At 42.4% G+C, this 19,376-nt stretch overlaps 1 protein-coding gene across 1 annotated transcript in view; it reads right to left on the reverse strand.

The window, feature by feature from the left end:
* Nucleotides 1-2,806: 2,806 nt before the first annotated feature.
* slc16a3a (solute carrier family 16 member 3a) overlaps nucleotides 2,807-19,376 on the reverse strand; it is a 48,833-nt gene continuing 32,263 nt past the window's right edge. The window contains exons 2-5 of the mRNA XM_070857662.1: nucleotides 16,437-16,674; nucleotides 10,148-10,291; nucleotides 4,840-5,616; nucleotides 2,807-3,867 (exon numbers count right to left, since the gene is read on the reverse strand). Coding sequence (XP_070713763.1) covers nucleotides 3,596-3,867; nucleotides 4,840-5,616; nucleotides 10,148-10,291; nucleotides 16,437-16,659 — 1,416 coding nt within the window. The 5' untranslated portion in view covers nucleotides 16,660-16,674 and the 3' untranslated portion in view covers nucleotides 2,807-3,595. The remainder of the gene's footprint in view (nucleotides 3,868-4,839; nucleotides 5,617-10,147; nucleotides 10,292-16,436; nucleotides 16,675-19,376) is intronic.

The raw sequence follows: 19,376 nt of genomic DNA on the forward strand, positions 1-19,376 counted from the left end.
AGTTAAAACTGCATCGGAGTCCTACAGATGTAATAGGTCACTGCCTGCTTTGGGTATGCACCTAATCCACCTGCAAAACCCTGCAGGTCAAAACTGGAAACGGCCGGAGTCTGAGCAGGTAAGTAACCTGCTCGTTTTAACTGCCCTTAAGCCTGGTTTCCACTGGGAGAGTAAGGTTAAAATCGACCCCATCAATTTCATTGGGTATTCATTTCCACCTCCTCACACATGCAACTAATTCTTTCATCATCCCATTGCTCCAATGGGTCAGCCATGTGCGTCAGTCTTGTACTTAATGCAACACATAGCATACTGCAGAAACTGTATGCTCAACAAAGAAGTGATATTTCATTAGTAACGTTACAATCACTTGTGAAGAATAATTCACAGCTGTAGTCCTTTGAGCACTTTGACTCTTTTGGCCAGCTATGAATTCATCACCACCCTTACAATATTGTTTAATAGCCTTGAAATATGTAACTAGGTTTTAGTGATTTGATGCCAATGTTCCTTTGACAGTTTAAAAGAAAACAAGAAAAAAAAAGTGTCATTTTTATTCTTTATAAAATGACACAAAATTGAACAGATGTGAATCTTTTTAAAAAAGCAAATATAGTACCAACTAAACATCTTTTCCATCTTACATTAACCACCTCCTTTGTAGGCTGGATACTCTGAAGGAACAGTGAGAAATCTAATACCAACACTGATTCTCCTCTTCCCCATTACTTCCTGGAAGCGTTGACTCATGGAAGGGCACAATTCCATGGGCACCAGCACTCTCCGATATCTCACCCAAACTGCTGTTCTTCATGTGAGCCTAGGCAATGGATGCTGTCAAGCTATGTTGAGGCCATCACACCATGCCTAATCCAGCCCTTCACAGATATCTGCACACATGCACTTTCTAGGGAGAGTTGCTGGCTCACTCCTTGCCCCCTCCCTAGATCAAAAAGGTCAATTTTAGCAACCCCACTGTTGCTCTAGCTGAATCATCTACTGACAAAATCCAGAGATCCCCACCAGAGCTTCTGAGAAAGTTACAAACAATTACATTAGAGAGAGACAAAAAGCCAGCATGAGTATACAAACAGCTGAGAGACAAGCCAATGAAGTAAATCCAATGTTGGCGTAGACCTGACACTCCACCACAAGAACAGATTTGGAGTCTGGTCTCTGCAGCAGTAATACTTGACGAATTAAAAATACAATCTTCTATACAGCATGCACTTTTAAAACTGTTCAAAAAGTTGTTAATAGTAGCAAATGAAAGCCTTTGGACAACTTAGAACCTCTTAAATCAACCCTTCAAAAGTACTTCTAGATCACAAGATACAATGGTGGGATATTGGCACACGTCTACAATGCTCCACAGCTACAATCCTGATCTTAACTGTGGGGGAAAAGCAAGGACCTGGTTTCGTTGCCTGCCCTATTTTTCTAACATCAATTCATTTTGCTTGCTTTACATACTAACACATAATATAAACACTCCAATCAGTGTACAAGCAGGTTTTACAATAAACGTTAACACTTTTTATCATTATGGAAAGTGACAATCTATTTGATTCAAAGAAGAGAGTAGACATCTATGAATAAATATTAACTCCCTGGCCTGTCACATTAAAGTTAATCTATGGAATTTTATGCAAAACAATGAGTAGCTCCTTACAGTTTTTAAAATCAATCAGAGCCCAAAAACCTTGGTTTCGGGACTGGACTTAAAACACGATGAATAAAATGAAAATGTAACATTTCACATTAATCAGCTCATTCTACATAAATGTCAATGAAGACTACATTGGTTCTTCTGAATTAAAATACTGAACAGGGGCGAAGGCATTATATGCTGTGCCATTTTCAGAAGACCTTCACTGTCAACAAACAGCGGGAGTGTCCAACTTCATGGGAGAAAAGTAGCCAGTTTAGGAGGTTAAAAAAAAATTCTTATTTTGATATGCAAGTCTACCCAGTTCTAATGGCTTGACAACATTGAAACTATTTTTAAAATATCTATGGGATAAACATGTGTGTAACACACCCCCTTTAAAATACCTATTTGTAATTCTCAGACCATCTCAGGGACTTTTAATCTCACCAGGGATTGGACTTTCAATCCATTTGTAACTTCCTTGGCAATACTCAATTCTGTCTGTAACATGGCCAATGCATTTGCAATCCACAAGCAAGCTTGTGCAAAACCTTCAGAAGTCTTCCCTTTATCTTGACCAATAAACCTGATAGTGGACCACCTCCTTTTTAGATTAAACATGAACCAATTGGAAGGGATTTTATTTTGGGGGGGGGGGGGGGAGAAAGTGGTTGATGTACTTGATTTCAAAGTCAAAGGTGATCCAATCTCGAGGCTGAATGCTGATAAATTGGCCATGTTAGAATTATTGCTTGCATAACCAGTGGTAAACAAAATGGAAGGTTTAATTAAGAGTCAAAATCAATGATATCCCCACAGGAAACTCAAGTATCTCTACAAAAAATAAGCTGTGGTCTTGCCTGCTGAAAATATAGTGATGCCATAAAATCAGTGTTTGTGTGTGACCGTTAGTAGAAAGCATTGATCATCTTGTTTACTTTTTATGTAATTAAGCTAAAATTGCCTTCGAGGACAGTATGGTGTAGTGTGTTCAAGCATCAGTATGCAGTCCCACAGTGAGACACTGGTTTGAGCTCCTCCTCCGGCATGTGCCCAATCAATCCTCAACGTGGAGAGAAATCTTTTAAAAGGCCACTTTTCTGCAGGCCTCATGAAGAATCCATTTAAAGCAATTATTTAGCCAGACATTCCTAATTTGGCAAGAAACTGAAATATTGTTTTAATACAGAAGGAGAAATATAATTGGAAATAGAAAATCTTCATGTGTGGATCAGTCTCATTTTCCAGTACTGTGTCATTTTTGAGTACTAAACTATATAAATCATAGTAGGAACATTCTTCAGTGGCAACAGGCCAATACCAACAACTAGCAGTTTGATAAGGTTGATCTAGATTTATATTCATTACCTTTTAAGTTCACTATGTGCGAGCAGCTTGGCTACCTCCTTAATTGTTAAATTTGTACAATAGGGTTACAACTTCAATGAAAGTATTGTTAAGATGGAGCTGTAACGGATACAGATCTGCTTCCTTTAACAAATGTATTTAACCCATGCGGGTCTGCTATTAGTATGCATCTGCCACTCTCAAATTGTGGAAACCATCATTTATGGCCAATGTCGTAAGCTGCAGGTGTCATCACTAATGCTGTTAGCGGAGTGTACTTTGTGCATCGAATCTCCTTCCCCATCCTCTTTTATGGAATCACAATGCTGTAGATTTGATTTTTCAGAATGTTCTTAAAGCACCTCTAAACTTTCAACAAATATCCTAACAATTGTTTTAAAAACACATTTTGTGAAAGACACACATGAATGACAAATGCAAGGCAGCAAATTAAACAAAAACAAATCACAAAAATATTCTGCACAATTAAATAGACTATTCTTACCATTATACATGGAGATTCCTCACATTTCTAAATAAATATACAAACTTGTTTCTCTTGACCTTTTGTAAACAATACGTTTCTTCCTGAAATCTTCATACACTTGTTTCTGGTGTTGGTAAAATTTCACCATTTTTTCCTGTCTCATCTTTTAAAAATTGCTCCACCTCTACAGAATCCACAGCTTCCACTTCATTTTGCCGCTCTCCTTCCTCCACATTTTCCTTTTGCTTTTTCACAGGTGGCTCAGTTTTTTTTCTTATACAAAGAATGTTTCCAATAGCCAGTACCAGGGCAGACAGGACCACTTCAGACCCAGCCAAATAAAACACGTACTTGAAATTCTTTGTTGCGTCCAACAATTTTCCTGTAACAGGTACAATAGGAAAAGAAAATCAATATAGTTATCTTACACGATCCAACAGTCATGTGAATAGTTAGCATCACTGAGTCAGAAGGTTGTGGGTTCAAGTTCCAAAGACTTCAGTACAAAACCTAGGCTGACACTCCAGTACAGTACTGAGGGAGTGCTACACTTTCAGAGGTACCATGTTTCGGATGAGACGTTAAACCGAGGTCCCGTCTGCTCTCTCTGGTGGCGTAAAAGAGCCCACGGTACCATTTCGAAGAAAAGCAGGACAGTTCTCCCTGGAGTGCTGGCCAATATTTATCCCTCAATCAACATAACAAAAACAGATTAATCTGGTTAATATCACTTTACTGTTTGTGGGCAAATTAGCTGCCATGTTTCCTACATTACAACAGTGACTACACTTCAAAAAGTACTTCATTGGCTGTAAAATGCTTTGGGACGTCTTGAGGTCATGAAAGGCGCTATATAAATGCAAGTTTTTTTTTTCTTTCAGGCCAAAACTTATTACTCTGTTCACAGTTAAACCAGATATCCAGGATCAACCCTCATGTTGCCTGTAACTCCAAGCTGCAGACACAGTACAGCACTCCACAAAGTGTTGTAAATGAGGACCCGATGTTGCCCTTCTCTCCCTGGTACAAGGCTTTCTGTTCTTTCTGCTCATTACTTTGGTCAGTGCTATAAAGGGCTCCATTCCTGACCATGTCAGTTCTAATGAATAGTCACACTGAAAACTTAAACCAGTTCCTCTTTTTCCCAGGTTCACTGACATGTTGGCATTTCTGGCATTCAAGACTTTAAAAAAAAAAGTGATTCTATCCACCTTTGGTTCTTACTTTTAGACTGTTGAGTATGCTCAAACAAGTTTCTTTCCAAAATGATATACATGTGTGTGTGCACAGGCATGCCTATACACAATCTCACACACACACACACACACACACACACACACACACACACACTTACCAGCTCCTGGAGGACCAATCAAGACTGCCATAGCTTCAACCAACAGTACAAGCCCGATGGCACTGGAGAACTTAGAGGTTCCAACAATCGCCATCAAGACTTCAAACTGCAGCGCTCCCACCATTCCATAGGATATTCCAAAGAAAATGCAAAACACTGTCAGTCCACCATAATCATTGGCAAAAGAGCCACCTAAATCTGTAATACCATTGAAAATCATAGCAAAGCTGAAAAGGTACACACACCGAGGCCGAACCTGCTTCAACCCAGCAAGAATACCACAAAGAGGCCGGGCAAAAATATCAACAAAACCCAAGATAGTCAACAAGAAAGCAGCGTCTGTATCCGGTATTCCTATGTCTATTGCATAGTTCACTATGAACACAGGAGGAACAAAGAGCCCAAAGACCATGATGGAAGCTGCTACTGTGTATAGTACAAAGCCTCGATCCCGAAAGACACTGAAATCCAGCAGCTTCGTTTTCTTCCCGGCATTTGCTTTCTTTTCTTCTTCTATTTTTGCTTTTTCTTTGGGGCTAGGTGTCAGGGCTCTCATCAGTGCTGCACATGCACAGCAATTCAGCAGGAGGCCTCCAAGAATGAGGAAACCCCCTCGCCATCCATACTGCTTAGACAGGAAATGACCTAATGGAGAGAGGAAACACAGGAACACAGGACTCCCAGCTGCAGATAAGCCATTTGCTAATGGGCGTCGCTTGTCAAAGTAGCGGTTTAACATGATGAGAGATGGTTGAAAGTTCAAGGCTAGTCCTAGACCTGCAGTGAAAACAAAAAGGTGATTCATTTGGTTAAGTTTTTGTGGAGGGGAGGAGAGACTATTTACAATTAAATGAAATAACATGTTTACAACAAACACAGGACACAGATACATTTAATAGCGGAGCAGCAAAAGTTAAAATCCTAGTTTCCATCCTCTACTTTTCTTGTCATAGCAGATTGCTGGGAGGTGAAAAGACGAGGAAAGAGAAAGAGGAAAGTGGTTGGTTGCATCTCCTGCACAACTAAAGTACACCTCTAGTTCAAATCAAGGAGCTAGGCCATCTGCAGGCTAGTTTTAACCTTCCATATGAGCACAGTGTGGGTTAGGGACTTGACCATGGAGGAAAATAATTGTTTGAAGGGGATTGTTTTGGAACGGTAAAGTGACATTCTACTAAAAAAAAATGACCGAATATATCTTGCAAAGGAAATAATCCCATTTGTGACTGTCCACTAGTTGCATCATCAGTGCCGTTACTGAGTCTTTGACTTGCATGTTAGTGCTGTCATTAGCATCCAGGAGCAGGAAGAACGTCTATCCTCCAACACTTTGATGACAACGAGCTAGAAAGGGACTTGGACATATCATCTGTGGAAGTTTATTCCAGCCACGAGATTTTACCTAGTGCATCCCCACAATCGTTTTGTGAAATTATGAAAGTATATTTCTTCCTTGCGATGGGATATATTCCAATTATGTTTAAAAATATAAATGGTCTCTCGGAGGGGGTGGGGTGTTGTGTGAAGGAGGAGATTGAGTCTTTCTACCAACTTCCAGTGTTTGTCACAAAAGAAGCAACATTACTAGTTTGATTCGGCTCCAATACGCCCATAACCACCCCGCATTAAGATTTTCTTAACAGAAGCACAGTCAATATGGAAAAGCATTTTTAATGTATGTGCAGCAAAAAATATATACACCATCAGTTAAGCAAACAATGTGATTGTGCCATTAAGCCCTTTGTTCTCAGACAATGACTCAGTAATCCTGGGACACTGATGATTTTTCCAGCATCAATTATGTAGAATCCAACAGTCGCCAAGCTAAAATCAGAACTTTAAATTATTATTTTTTTAAACAAATCTTATTTTGCAGTAATAAAGTCGATCTGTTTCTCATCTTGTCCTCAGAATTGGAAAATTTGTACTTTGAGGATGTCAAAATAGTGCAGCTTCTCTGACTGTTTTTTTCAATTTTAAAATGGATAAAAACATTTGAGTTTCATTACTTGGACCTGCTCTATATGGGCTCAATTTTGGCCAGGAGTTGCTCCCTTCTTTTTTGGAGCAACTTGGTTTTTCTGGCGTAACTTAAAAATCCCCATTTTGCACATTCAATTTGCACCAGTGTAAGTGAGCTAGTTATGATTTTTTAGTTTTGTTTTTTTTCCTCAAAACCAGCCACCTATGCCAGTTCTGCCCATTTAGGCAATTTTGGGCAGCTAACAGTTACTCCAAATCTACTTAGGCCAGCGTATATGGCCACTTCAGAAAACCATTGCGGAGAGTTAAGAAATCAGCGCAGGTAGGTACATCGGAGGCCATTCGGCCTGGGATAAGGGCGGGCAGGCAGGAGAACTGATATCATCCAGGCAGGAGCACTCAGTTCTCCTGCCCGCCCACCCTTATCCCAGGCCGAATGGCCGCCCGGTGCAATTTCTAGATGATTAAAGCTTCAAATCAACTACTACTACTCACAACATTTGTCCGGCATCGGGTCCCCCACACAGCTGCTACAGCAAGACACGAAGAGGCTGGGGGCAAGGAGCTACTGCACATGCGCAGACACTCCACTGCGCATGTGCAGACGCCCCGGCACTGTTTTCGGCGCAGGACGTTGGCTCCACCCACGACTCGACTGGCCATGCTGCACGACTACAGGGAAGAGGCCGGACAGCAGCCAAAGTGGGGAGGAATTTTTTCGACGCATTTCTGAACAGAAAAAAGTGGCGCATCTCCGGTAAGTGTGCCGAAAAAAGGGGTGGGCCAAAATGGACCCTATATTTCCACACTTGAAATCAGTGACCTCCAAATAAAACATGTCTTCTAAACTGAACATTTGAAGATGGTGGGGGGGGGGGGGGGGGGCACAGTGAGTGGAAATCAAAATACATGGTAGAGATTATTTAATTATTACAAAACATAAAAGGTTGAACACATTTTGTTTTGACTTGGTGGCCACATATTGAGAGAACTTTGTGCTGGTTGTGTCCTCCAGAAGGGCAGCGGTCATTCCTTCAGTGCCTCGCGCATGGGATGGGATATAATGTGCAGATATGATGATACCAATCGTGCCACAAAGAGTCAAATTAGATTGTGTGGTCTTATTTGCAAAAACAGAAAAAGCTTGATCATGCACCTTCTTTCCATGAAGACAGGGTTCTGAAATCACACGCTGAGACACAAACATAGAAAATAGGTGCAGGAGTAGGCCATTCAGCCCTTCGAGCCTGCAACACCATTCAATAAGATTATGGCTGATCCTTCACCTCAGTACACCTTTCCTGCTTTCTCTCCATACCCCTTGATCCTTTTAGCCGCAAGGGCCATATCTAACTCTCTCCCCAAAAAGCAGTTGAGGCTAGGTCAATTGAAAATTTCACGACTGAAATGGATAGATTATTGTTACATAAGGGAGGCATATGGAATCAAGGTGGGTAAATGGAGCTAATTTACAGATCAGCCATGATCTAATTGAATGGCAGAACAAGCTCGAGGGGTTGAATGCCCTACTCCTGTTCCTATTAACCACTTTAAAATAAGCAGGTCTACACCTTCACTAAAATAGCAGAGCAAAGTTTTAGGTGAAGGTGTTAAGCATTTGTACATTATTGTCTCCTCATAATTTCAGGACGATGGGCTAGAATTTGATCAAAATCCACCACCGCCGGATCCCACCCCCCAAAAAATCACTAAGATTATTAAAGTAACGCAGGCGAAAAATGGATCAAAAAAAGGAAAAAATTTCGCCCGGCAGGAAAGTGGGTCTTACACGCAGATTCTCGGCAGAAAACGCGATCCTGGCCAAATTGGGCGGTACTTACTCAAAATTTAGTCCGAGGCTGCGGGGGCGGGGTGGGAAGGAGCCTAGGCAAGGGGGAAAACACGCAATATTTTTCCAAAAAACAAAACATTAAAAAAAATTGGAACACATTCACAGGACCTTTTTCAACTGAATCGCTGTAAAATAATTTAAAAAAAACTTTAACTTACCTTTTTTTGCAGGGCTTCATACCTACCGCCCAGCTCCAGCTGGTTTCTCGTGGGCGTTTTTTCTCTCCCCACCTACGGATCACCGCGGTGACCAAACGTGGGCGGCAGCAGTTTTTAAAAATCGGCGGTCCGCTCCCCAGAGGTATTTCGAAACCTCTGGCGGAACTCTTTGATGAAATTCCCACTGGGTGGTTTTCTGCTGAAAATGAAGAATACTACCCAAAAAACCCGGCGGGATTGCTCACTAAATTCCAGCCCAAGATCTTTGAGAGATTTTTTTTTTTTACTATCCCAAATGTACTGAAACAATATTCCTCGAAAATACACCATATAACGTCTTTAACTTGGTAAAATGTTCCAAAGTGCTTCACAGGAGTGTCAACAAATAAAATTTGACACCGAAAGCGATATTAGGACAGATGATCAAAAGCTTGGTCAAAGAGGTATGTTTTAAGGAGCGTCTAAAGTAGAGAGAGGTAGAGTGGCGGAGAGGTTTAAGGATGGAATTCCAGAGCTTAGGACTTGGGCAGCTGTAGGCATGGCCGCAAATAGTGCAGCAATTCAAATCAGGGATGAGCAAGAGGTTAGAATTAGAGGAGTGCAGACATCTCGGCAGGGGGGGGGGGGGGGGGGCGGGGGAAAGGGGTTGTGAGGCTGGAGGAGGTTACAGAGATAGGGAGGGGTAAGGTTATGAAGGGATTTGGAAATAAGGATCAGAATTTTAGAAATCGAAGCAATTCCAGACCGGGAGCTAATGTAGGTCAGCGAGCACAGGGCTGATGGGTGAACAGGACTTCCTGCAAGTTAGGATTATGGGCAGCAGAATGTTGGCTGAGCTAAAGTTTATGTAGCATACATTCAAAATGTAACCCAAACAAAATAAATGGCAGTGTCTTTCAAGTTGAAGGTCCCAACATCACCTGCAAAATTGGATACCATGTTCAACTAGATTTTAAGATAATTGGCAAAAGAGCCAGGGCGGAGATGGGAATTTGTTTACGCAGCGAGTTGTTGTGATTTGGAAAGGGTGGTGGAAGCAGATTCAACAGTAACTTTCAAAAGGGAATTGAATATATACTTGCAAAGGAAAATGTTGCAGGGCTATGGGGAAAGAGCAAGGAAGTGGGACTAATTGGATAGCTTACACATGTCACAAGGCCGAATGGTCAGCGACCTGAAATGTTAACTCTTGTTTCTATCAACAGATGCTGTCTGGCCTGCTTGAGCACTTCCAGCAGTTTCTCTTTTTATTTCAGATTTGAAGCATCCACAGTATTCTACTTAAAAAAAACAAATGACTGTAGGGATTTCTTACCTGTGATGACACCAACAGTCAGGTAGATCTGTATTATGTTGGTGGCCAGGGATGCTAGTATCATACCCAATGATGCAAATATGCCTCCCACCATCATAACAGGACGGCAGCCAAAGCGATTTACCAGAATACTACACAAAGGACCTGAGCAAGACAGGGGAGAAAAAAAAAAAGTTGGTCAGGTGATTAGTGCAGAATTAAGAAATTATAAAAAGAGTCAATTTAAGTCTTTCGTGGAAGACGGCGTCACCACAGCAAACCTCAAGTCAAATCAAAGATCCGTAATCAGATATTACAGAGCTACAAACCAAGTTCTTGATTGTAAGTGATATATTTGGCCATACAATCACTATCTGCAGGGTCAGTTTGTGGGCGATTACATTGAGACTTTTATTAACCTCGGTAAAGGGCAAAGGCCAATTGTGTCGGATACGAAGGATGAAAGGAGCGCTTCTCGCTATAGTTATATATTGCTAAGCTTGGCTTTAACAAGCTTGTCGATAGGAGGAGAGAGGGAAGGAGTTTTGCAATTTTGACGTGCTGGGTAGGAACACGTTACAGTCGAAGTGTTGATAAAGTAGAGAAAAATGTGAAAGAAAGTGATTTGACAGCACAAGAAAAGGGTTGATCTCAGCGAAACAAGATTGGCAAAAGTACAAAAGTCATTAGTTTACTTTATGTGGTATCATTTTCAGTGGCTATATTACAATGCACTGAAAATGTTTTTTTGCATTTCTGCAATTTTGGGATTCAGATTTGAATCTACCGTTTTTAGGTTTTAAGTTTTTTTGCGTGGCAAATTGCGGAAAGTGTGAACTGACAACGGCACAGCGAGGGAAAAAGAGAGAGAGAGAGAGAGAGAGAGAGAGAGAGAGAGAGAGAGTGTAAAAAAGAATGTTTAAATTTTTTTTTTTTTTAATTTCCAACAGCAATTAAAAGCTGAAGGAATGAGACTCCACACTAAAAATAGATCATTTTCAGTGCCAGAGACGTTGACTGGCAGTAATTAAGACTGATCATGTATGTACCGCGCAAACACAGCAACGTCACGCTGGTCAATGCATTTCAACGGTGAGACGACAGCAAGATGCTGTTTTTGCAACGCTAATGATGGAGCGGCGCAAGTTGGACACTAACTTTTGGATATTTTGAGTTTATCTGCTGCTCACCTGAAGTTGCTGTACCATTTGCGCATAAATAAATAAATAATTCGCCTCACATTATTTAGACAGCAATGTCCAGGCCAATCTGTATTAAATGGTATTTTAGACAAATGCCAGTCATTTGGTTTGGGTTGAATTGTGACATTTACTTGCTTCACCACAATATTTCCTCTTCCAGCAGATGCGTTGTACAGAAAGTGTGCTGGAAATTGCAGATGATTTCGGCTGGGATGGCAACAGCCAGTACTGAGTCACCTTTGAGGACATTTCTTAGCTGCTCAGCGCATCTTATAGATGGTCACTGCCTGGCATTTGTGTGGCGTGAATGTTACTTACCACTTATCAGCCCAAACCTGAATGTCGTCCAGGTCTTACTGCAAGGGGGCATGGGCTGATACATTAACTGAGGAATGGTGAATAGAGCTGAACACTGTGCAATCATCAGCAAACAGTCCCACTTCTGACCTTATGATGGAGGCAAAGTCATTGATGAAGGAGCTGAAGATGGTTGAGCCTCAGACACTGCCCTAAGGAATGTCCTGGGGCTGAGATGATTATCTGGCAAAAGAAACTGAAGCCAAAGAAAAAAACATGAATGCATGCTGCAGACCTGTGGGGGTGGTTGGGTAGCAAGGTATGGAGGATCCTTCTTAAAAGAAGACATGTACCTAGCCACTGGGAAAAGCGCAACTTATGAACCTGCTTACCTGGAATCCTAGAGCCGTAAGAAATCAAATAATGGTTGAATTTTCTAATGGATTTGACAAGATCGATATAACAAATCTACACTTAATAAGTATCAATGCAGTGGAATCATACCACAATAATTATGAGAAATAAGACAACAATTTTACCTGTTTCCTGATGCAAGTGGAATATAACCGAGGGCAAAATTCAGGGTACAGTTGCAATTGCACACAGAGTGGCAAATCAAATAAGGCCGACTGAAAATCGGTGCTTGGCACTAGCTAATGCGCCATGGTGAAAAACAAAGGGTGGTCTTCTATGTGAGGAAATTTAGATTACAAGTATCCAAGTGGTATTGGCATTTGGCTTTCAATTGTCACGTTGTAATTAGAACAAATGCCTCAACGGCAGAGTTTGTCTTTGTAGAGGGTTTTAGTTATACACAGCATCACAGCTGCACCAGAAGTATACAACAGCAAGTCTATTGCTTACGTCTGGAGATGTTGGGGGCAAAATTGCCCTCCGCCCCATATTCAAATTATTACCGCTCGGCGGAAGTCGGAGGGAAGAGGCGGAAAATTTGGCTCTTTAACTGCGACACCACCTCCCAATGCTTTGGGGCGCTGTTGGAGACAGTGTAGAGACGGGTACGGGTCAGCACGACGCAGACATGCCGCATTGCGCTGACGCGTTTCAACGTCCCTCCCCTTCAGTTAAAGGCGAGGCCTCTATAGAGCCCATTGGGCCACCAGGCAAGGGTTCAGCCGGGCCAGCGGCCTGGCACCCACCACCGGGCTGTCTATAGGCGTCCCGCCCAAAACCGCGGTCGCCATTGTCGGCCAACTGAGTCAGCCGACAATTAAAAGAAAATGGCAGCCACGGCAGTGCACCTTCCCCTTTAAGGGTGGCTGCACCACCCAGCCACCGGCAGCTTCCCACCTCACAAAGCGATCAGCGGCATCGACCGGCGGCAGCTGTGCACCCGTGGGGCTATTTCCCCCGCAGGGCAGAAAAGAGGCCGGCACGTGACCGACAAGGAGTCGGAGCGCCGGTCGGGGTGGAAAGTCAGGGCGTGGCAGAAACCCGTTTGTCGTCCCCGGCCCGGGATAGGTCATACCCTCTGCCTGCCCCCAGTGGGTAAGGCCTTACTGCCTTAAAAAAAGGGGCAATTTCAGCCCCGTTGACTCCTTGCTAAGGCCTGGCTTCCCTCATGTGCAAGTCTTGAAAATAAATGTTGCAGGCAATTTGACCATCGGGGCAACATAGCTGAACTCTATCCAGCCCTTAATGAATGTCCCCCTACCCACCCCCCGCGGGAATTGCTGAATAGCCATCAGGAGCAAGAACCTTGGCCGATTTTCCCATCCCTATCTGAGGGAAACTGAGACTAATTATAGCATCCATAAATCTGCAAAAAACTTAAATCCTAAAATTGATCTGTTCGGCTGAAACTGAGACAAACTAAGACAAAGCGAGAGCTAGACAAATTTAAACTAAGTAGTTAATAGTTTAATACAAATATGGATCAGCATACTCAGCACAGGCCAGGGAACAAAGCTGGAGCCCTCACGATGAGCTACTCACTGGATGAAGTGGCTGAGCCATCAGGTGTTTAAGAAAATTAAAAAGGTACCTTGACAAATTGTGTTATTGTAAAGTTGTTTCCCTCACTGCCTCATGGGAGTGTGTTTTCTGTGTCACTGATAAGCAGAGGTACCGCAGAGGAAAAGGAGGAAGTTAGTTATATATTGTTTCTCACTGATACCATCAGCTTGTCCTATCAGTGATGCACAGCAATTCAGTTAGCAAGAAACGCTGCAGTTTAACAGGTAGTACAAAGTCGCTATTTTGCACAAGCTGCAAACCTCAGTGGCTTGAGCAAAAAAATGTAAATCCTAAAATTGATCTGTTAGTTTGTCTCAGTTTCAACATATCAGCACGAGCTAGACAATTTTAAACTTACTTAATAGTTTAATACAAATATGGAAAATTATTTTTAAGTTATATCGTATTTTAAATATTTTTCTCCCCCACTTGCTGCATATGAATTGCAGCCCAAACCCACATCCAAGCCTTCCCTGGCACAGAGCGAGTCTATAAACAAGACGACATTGTCCTTTTAGTTAAATGATCAGAGGCTAGTTTCCTTTAGGTGTGGTTTATATCTCATATCAGATAGGCTGCTGGTTATACATCCTGTGTTATATATTTACTTACCACATGTTGCCATGGCAGCCGCAGTTTCAGGTTAATGCCTTCAAGTTGAAGGCAATAATGAGTATAAACTGTTTTACAGTATACTTCTTTGGGGCTATTTTTAACTCCGGTGCCATCAAGGTGGGCAGTGGTCTGTTAATCCTACTCAATGGCACCGGTGGGAGGTTCGAACTATTTTCAACAGTTGGGCAGCATCTACATAATATCAGTGTGCACATTGAGCGCTGACAGCACTGTGGATACCAGCAAGAAGTACATGCTTAAAAGGGGGGCTTCTGCAATCACGGAAGGACCAGCAGAGGCCAGGAAGATTTTTGTGGAGCCAGGAGGAGCACGTGTTCGGGTTCTACAACTGGCACAGCATTGAAATAATCTCCCACCTGTTTCAGGCAGGAGTGCTGGCCACCTACTTCGAGGCCCACTTGGAAATCGAGGCAACCATTGGGCAGGAGATTTTTGTTTTATAGTTTTCAGCTGTCTGCCGCCCCATTTTATCAGCGTGAACAGGGCGGTAGGTTGGTGTTTTTAGGGGTAGATTTTCCTGTTCCGAGGTGGAAGAAAGAGAAGAATCAAGTGTGGATGATCGCATGCCTGTAAAAGGAGCCCATCTAATTTTCTAAACCAATTAAATTAATGGAAGGAAAATCAGCTGGATTCCCTTCCGGGTATGTGACCCTTCCCAAATTGTTATTTTTGTGTGTGCCCAGGTGATCCAGAACAGCCAGACGCAGGAAAATCTGCCCTCCCCCCACCCCCTCTCAAATATTTGTGTTAAAAACAATTCTTTATTCAATATAAAGTGACACCATTTTTTTTTTTTAAATTAAAGAAAAATTTCCATTTGCAAAGTCTTTCACATCCTCAGGACGTGTCAAAGTCATTCACAGCGAAAAAATTATTTTGCAGTGCAGTCAGTGTTGTTACTTGGGTCATTCACTGCTCAGATTCACAAATGAAACATGGTCACCTGGGCTTACTTTTAAAAAATATAAACGGTGATGTGATGTCAAAACGTAATTGCGTGTGATTACTTGATCATCCTCCCTCTGATGAAGATTCAGGGAATTAATATAGAAAGAAGAGAAACTGTTTGGGCTCCATAATCGCTCGAGGTAAAAGACATCATCTGCAATACACAGACCAGAAAAGCTCCAGCTTCAATCCCTGAACTGTGCTAAGGTAACTGATCTCTGGCAGAGTACTGCTATAGGCATCAGAATTGGCGGCAGTTAGAGGAGTTAGGGCGGGCATGGTTCATGTTTCTGATCACTATTCAGCAGTGCCTGCCGCCTATCAGCACACACCATAAAGCTCAACGTGAATCATGGCCACTCAAGCAAGGGGTCAGAGGGCAACTGTTGCCGTGGAACCATTCCACAATGAGGGAATGTGCCTTCAGGAGGGAGAGAACAACATTTAAAAAAATCTTGTTTGACTGTGTACCCGGTACTTAGAAATGTAAAGTCTATTATTAGGGTTTTACATTGGTTATAAATGCATTACATGAGAACAGCTCCGCAGGTCGGGCCATAAAAGAGTTGGAGCGGCATACCACTTCAACCTCCAGCGCGGGCTGCTCCAAGTACGAGACGATTTTGAGATGGGTGACGTCATCAAAACCCTGGTCGCCGTTTTGGAGCGTGGGCAGGAACATCGGCAGGGCCCAGGTACAGAGAGTGGGAAGGTCGGGGCGGCGAGTATTTGTGGCGAGATGCGGTGAATGTTTACAGGGGAGGAGCGGTGAGAGATCGTGGCGGAGGTGCGACAGATGAGGGTATGGGGCCCAGAAGAGCCAAGGGTCCAGGCCAGCCCACACTGCGATATGTGCGCGCGTTAGGTCCGTGCAGCAGAGCAGGTCTCCAGTCGTCCTAGTTAACCCTTGCCATTTGATAAAGGCCTAACTCTGTCAAGCCCGTGTGGTGTGCAACAGCCACCACACGTTAAAAAAAATTCACGCATAGGCATCTTCCACCCCCTCAATTGAAGTTCAGGTCTGGAACATCAGGTCCTTCATTGAAACACCTGTGAACTTGTGGAAGCAAGTCACCCTCGTTCGAGGGACCGCCTATGATGATGATGATGATGAAGAACCTAAATCAGTAAATACTGGAAAATCAGAAGTTTATAACTATAAATGGAATGCTGTAATGTAAAGGATGAAGATGGAGTTCGTTAACAAAAGACTAACTACACGCTATGTTTCCGACACAATAAATGCTTACCTGTTCCGTACAACATGGCAAGCAGAATGGAAGAGATCCAAGCAGTATCACTGTACCCAACGTGGAACTCCTTAATTAACTCCTTGAAGTAAACACTAACAGCTTTAGGAAAAGCATACGAGAATCCAGTGATGACGAAACATCCAATGAGAATGGCCCAACCCCAGCCTCCATCAGGGGCCTTCACTCCTGTAGGGCTAGCATCTTCCACTGCTGCTCCCATGGTTCAGGCTACAACCTGTAAAGTAGAGAGGATGTTGCTGAGAAGAGATCACCTATTAGCATATTTAAGATTATCACGCATGAAGTATTGGTCAATGGATTAAAATTCCACAATGCCGAAATACATTCCTGAAAGGATTATATTGAAATTGTATATTTCGTTGAAAAATACACTTGCCATGGACATATTCTGGTAAGAACATTAGTACTGAATGGGTCTTCTGTAGACACGTCAGTGAAGTTTATTGTAATGTTGAGTTGAATGTGTAACCTCTTAGTGTCCTGCCCTGCCATTCTCTGGAACAACATGTCCTACACTTAATTCAAAGAATAAGCCAGCACTTTTACAAACTATCACATGTAATTTCCATAGGGTTTCTCCCGATCTCCTGTCTAACTTTAGTACAAAGTTGGAGGACCCCCTGGAGAAATTGTGAGCAGCTAAATGCAGCCATTTATATGATTTCTCTGGGTTTTGGGGGGGGGGGGTGGGGGGTCTGCCAATCTTCCGCCAGTTATGGGAGGGAATTCCCCCCTTCTATCTATTTTATTAATATGTATAAAAACCTTACATCTGTGCACAATTCCTATCAACTTTTCCCATTATAAATTGCTACATTCAGTTATACTGGAACCTGTCCATGTAAATGTCACTACACGCAAGGATGTAATTACAGTGTTTACATGGGCAGTTTTTAAAAAAAAATTAAATGTGCACACAAGAATTTATAATGGAATTATAAAAATGACAGAATGCATACTTTAAAATTACGATCGGGTTAACATGGGTACATCCTGGTCCAAATACACCCTCCCTCTGTCCCTCTCTCCAATGATGTGATCGACTTAACTTTGATTACCACTCATGGTAATACATTCCATACTCTAATTTACCCACTGTGAAAACATTTCTTCTAACTGCTATGCTTCAGTACTAATCATGCGTTTATCCGCCCCGCCCCATCCTTATTCACCAACTAGTGGAAATAATCCATCACTATTTATTCTCTCAGACCCTTTCAAACTTTTGCACTTGTTTTGTGCCAAAACTCAGCTGTAAAAGCTCAAAGCTATCAGCACTCTGAGAGAGGAGAGGCATCTCCGATGGAGATGTATACAGCTGATGGTTCCAGGCTACTTGTTGAGAATATAAAGCAAGCAAATCTTTTTCACATTTCTCTTCGAGTCATTACATTTGTATCTGGGTCAGCTGTAGGACTTTGGAAAGTCGTGCTTCATAGGGCTGTTTTCATATATAAATCAAGTTTAACATTGTGGCCATTTTTCTGATTTTGGCACAGAAAATCAACCTCCCCCTCCAAACATGAATATAAAAAAACATTCTTTGTCTGGTTAATCCAAAAATCAAGGATATTCTGAATTGCAAAGGAAATTACCCAATGAGAGAGGCCACTAGTTTGCTTTTAATAAAAAAAGGAAAGTGTATGTAGAATCAGCACGGATAAAGTGCACATCTCAGTTCACATTGTTTTTTTCTTGACCTCAGATCATTAGTTTTGTGTTTGTAATTGTAATGAGTGTCACACATATCCAGACTATGCCAGTTGTGGCTGACAACTCAGAAAACAAGCTCAGAGCAAGGATTTTTTTTTAAATATCTAATTGAAATTATGAGAAAATGATGCAAGTGTGTAATGAATCAATGCTTTATGTATTTGGCTAAAATATCAAAAAAAAACTGGCTATCAGTACAAAAGGTAATTTTTGTGTAAGAGCATTGACAACAGAAAACAATATGGATTTAGTAGCTTCCCATGTCAATAACCCTTTTTCTTCATTATCTCCCTTAGTGCATTTTCTATCTTACTATGTAACCTCTTTAACTTGGGATGAGAAGAAGGAGGAGAAGGAGGAAAATGGCAAATGGGATATGCACTCATATCATGATTTGTTTCTCACAAGTGCAACTTACTCTCATACTTCTGCGAGGAGGATAGTGTTGTGTATCTGTAAAGCATGCACTCCCATGTTCCGCCACTAGGGAGTGCAACCCCTGAAGTCCCAAGGAATCCCAGCATCCCTTGGGAGCATTGTATATAAGCCGGCCCCCAAGGCCTATTCCTCACTCTGGAGTGTCTTAATAAAGACTGAGGTCACTGTTAATTTAACCTCCCTGTGTGCAGTCTCATCTGTGTTAGGAACACAATAACTGGCGACGAGTATACGAATCCAACGCAAAGATGCAGCTAACTGTGGCCATCCTGGAGAAGTTCTGAGGGTGAGGACTGGGAAATTTATGTCGAATGGCTAGACCATTACTTTGTAGCCAACGAGCTGGACGGAAAAAGAAGCGCTGCAAAAAGGAGAGCGGTCCTCCGCACGGTCTGCGGGGCAAAGACCTACAGCTTCATGGAGAAGCTTCTGGCTCCGGTGAAACCCACAGATAAGTCGTATGAGGAGCTGTGTACACTGGTTCGAGAGCATCTTAACCCGAGGGAGAGCATGCTGATGGCGAGGTATTGGTTCTACACGTGCCAGTGACCTGAAGGTCAGGAAGTGGTGAGCTACGTCGCCGAGGTAAGGTGACTTGCAGGACAATGTGAGTTTGATGGCTACCTGGAGCAAATGCTCAGAGACTTTCTTGTACTGGGCATTGGCCACGAGACCATCCTACGAAAACTTTTGACTGTAGAGACACCGACCCTCAGTAAGGCCATTGTGATATCACTGGTTGACATAAATGCCTGTGCTAATACC

This window comes from Pristiophorus japonicus, chromosome 16, assembly GCF_044704955.1.
Source record: "Pristiophorus japonicus isolate sPriJap1 chromosome 16, sPriJap1.hap1, whole genome shotgun sequence".
Taxonomy (NCBI): domain Eukaryota; kingdom Metazoa; phylum Chordata; class Chondrichthyes; family Pristiophoridae; genus Pristiophorus; species Pristiophorus japonicus.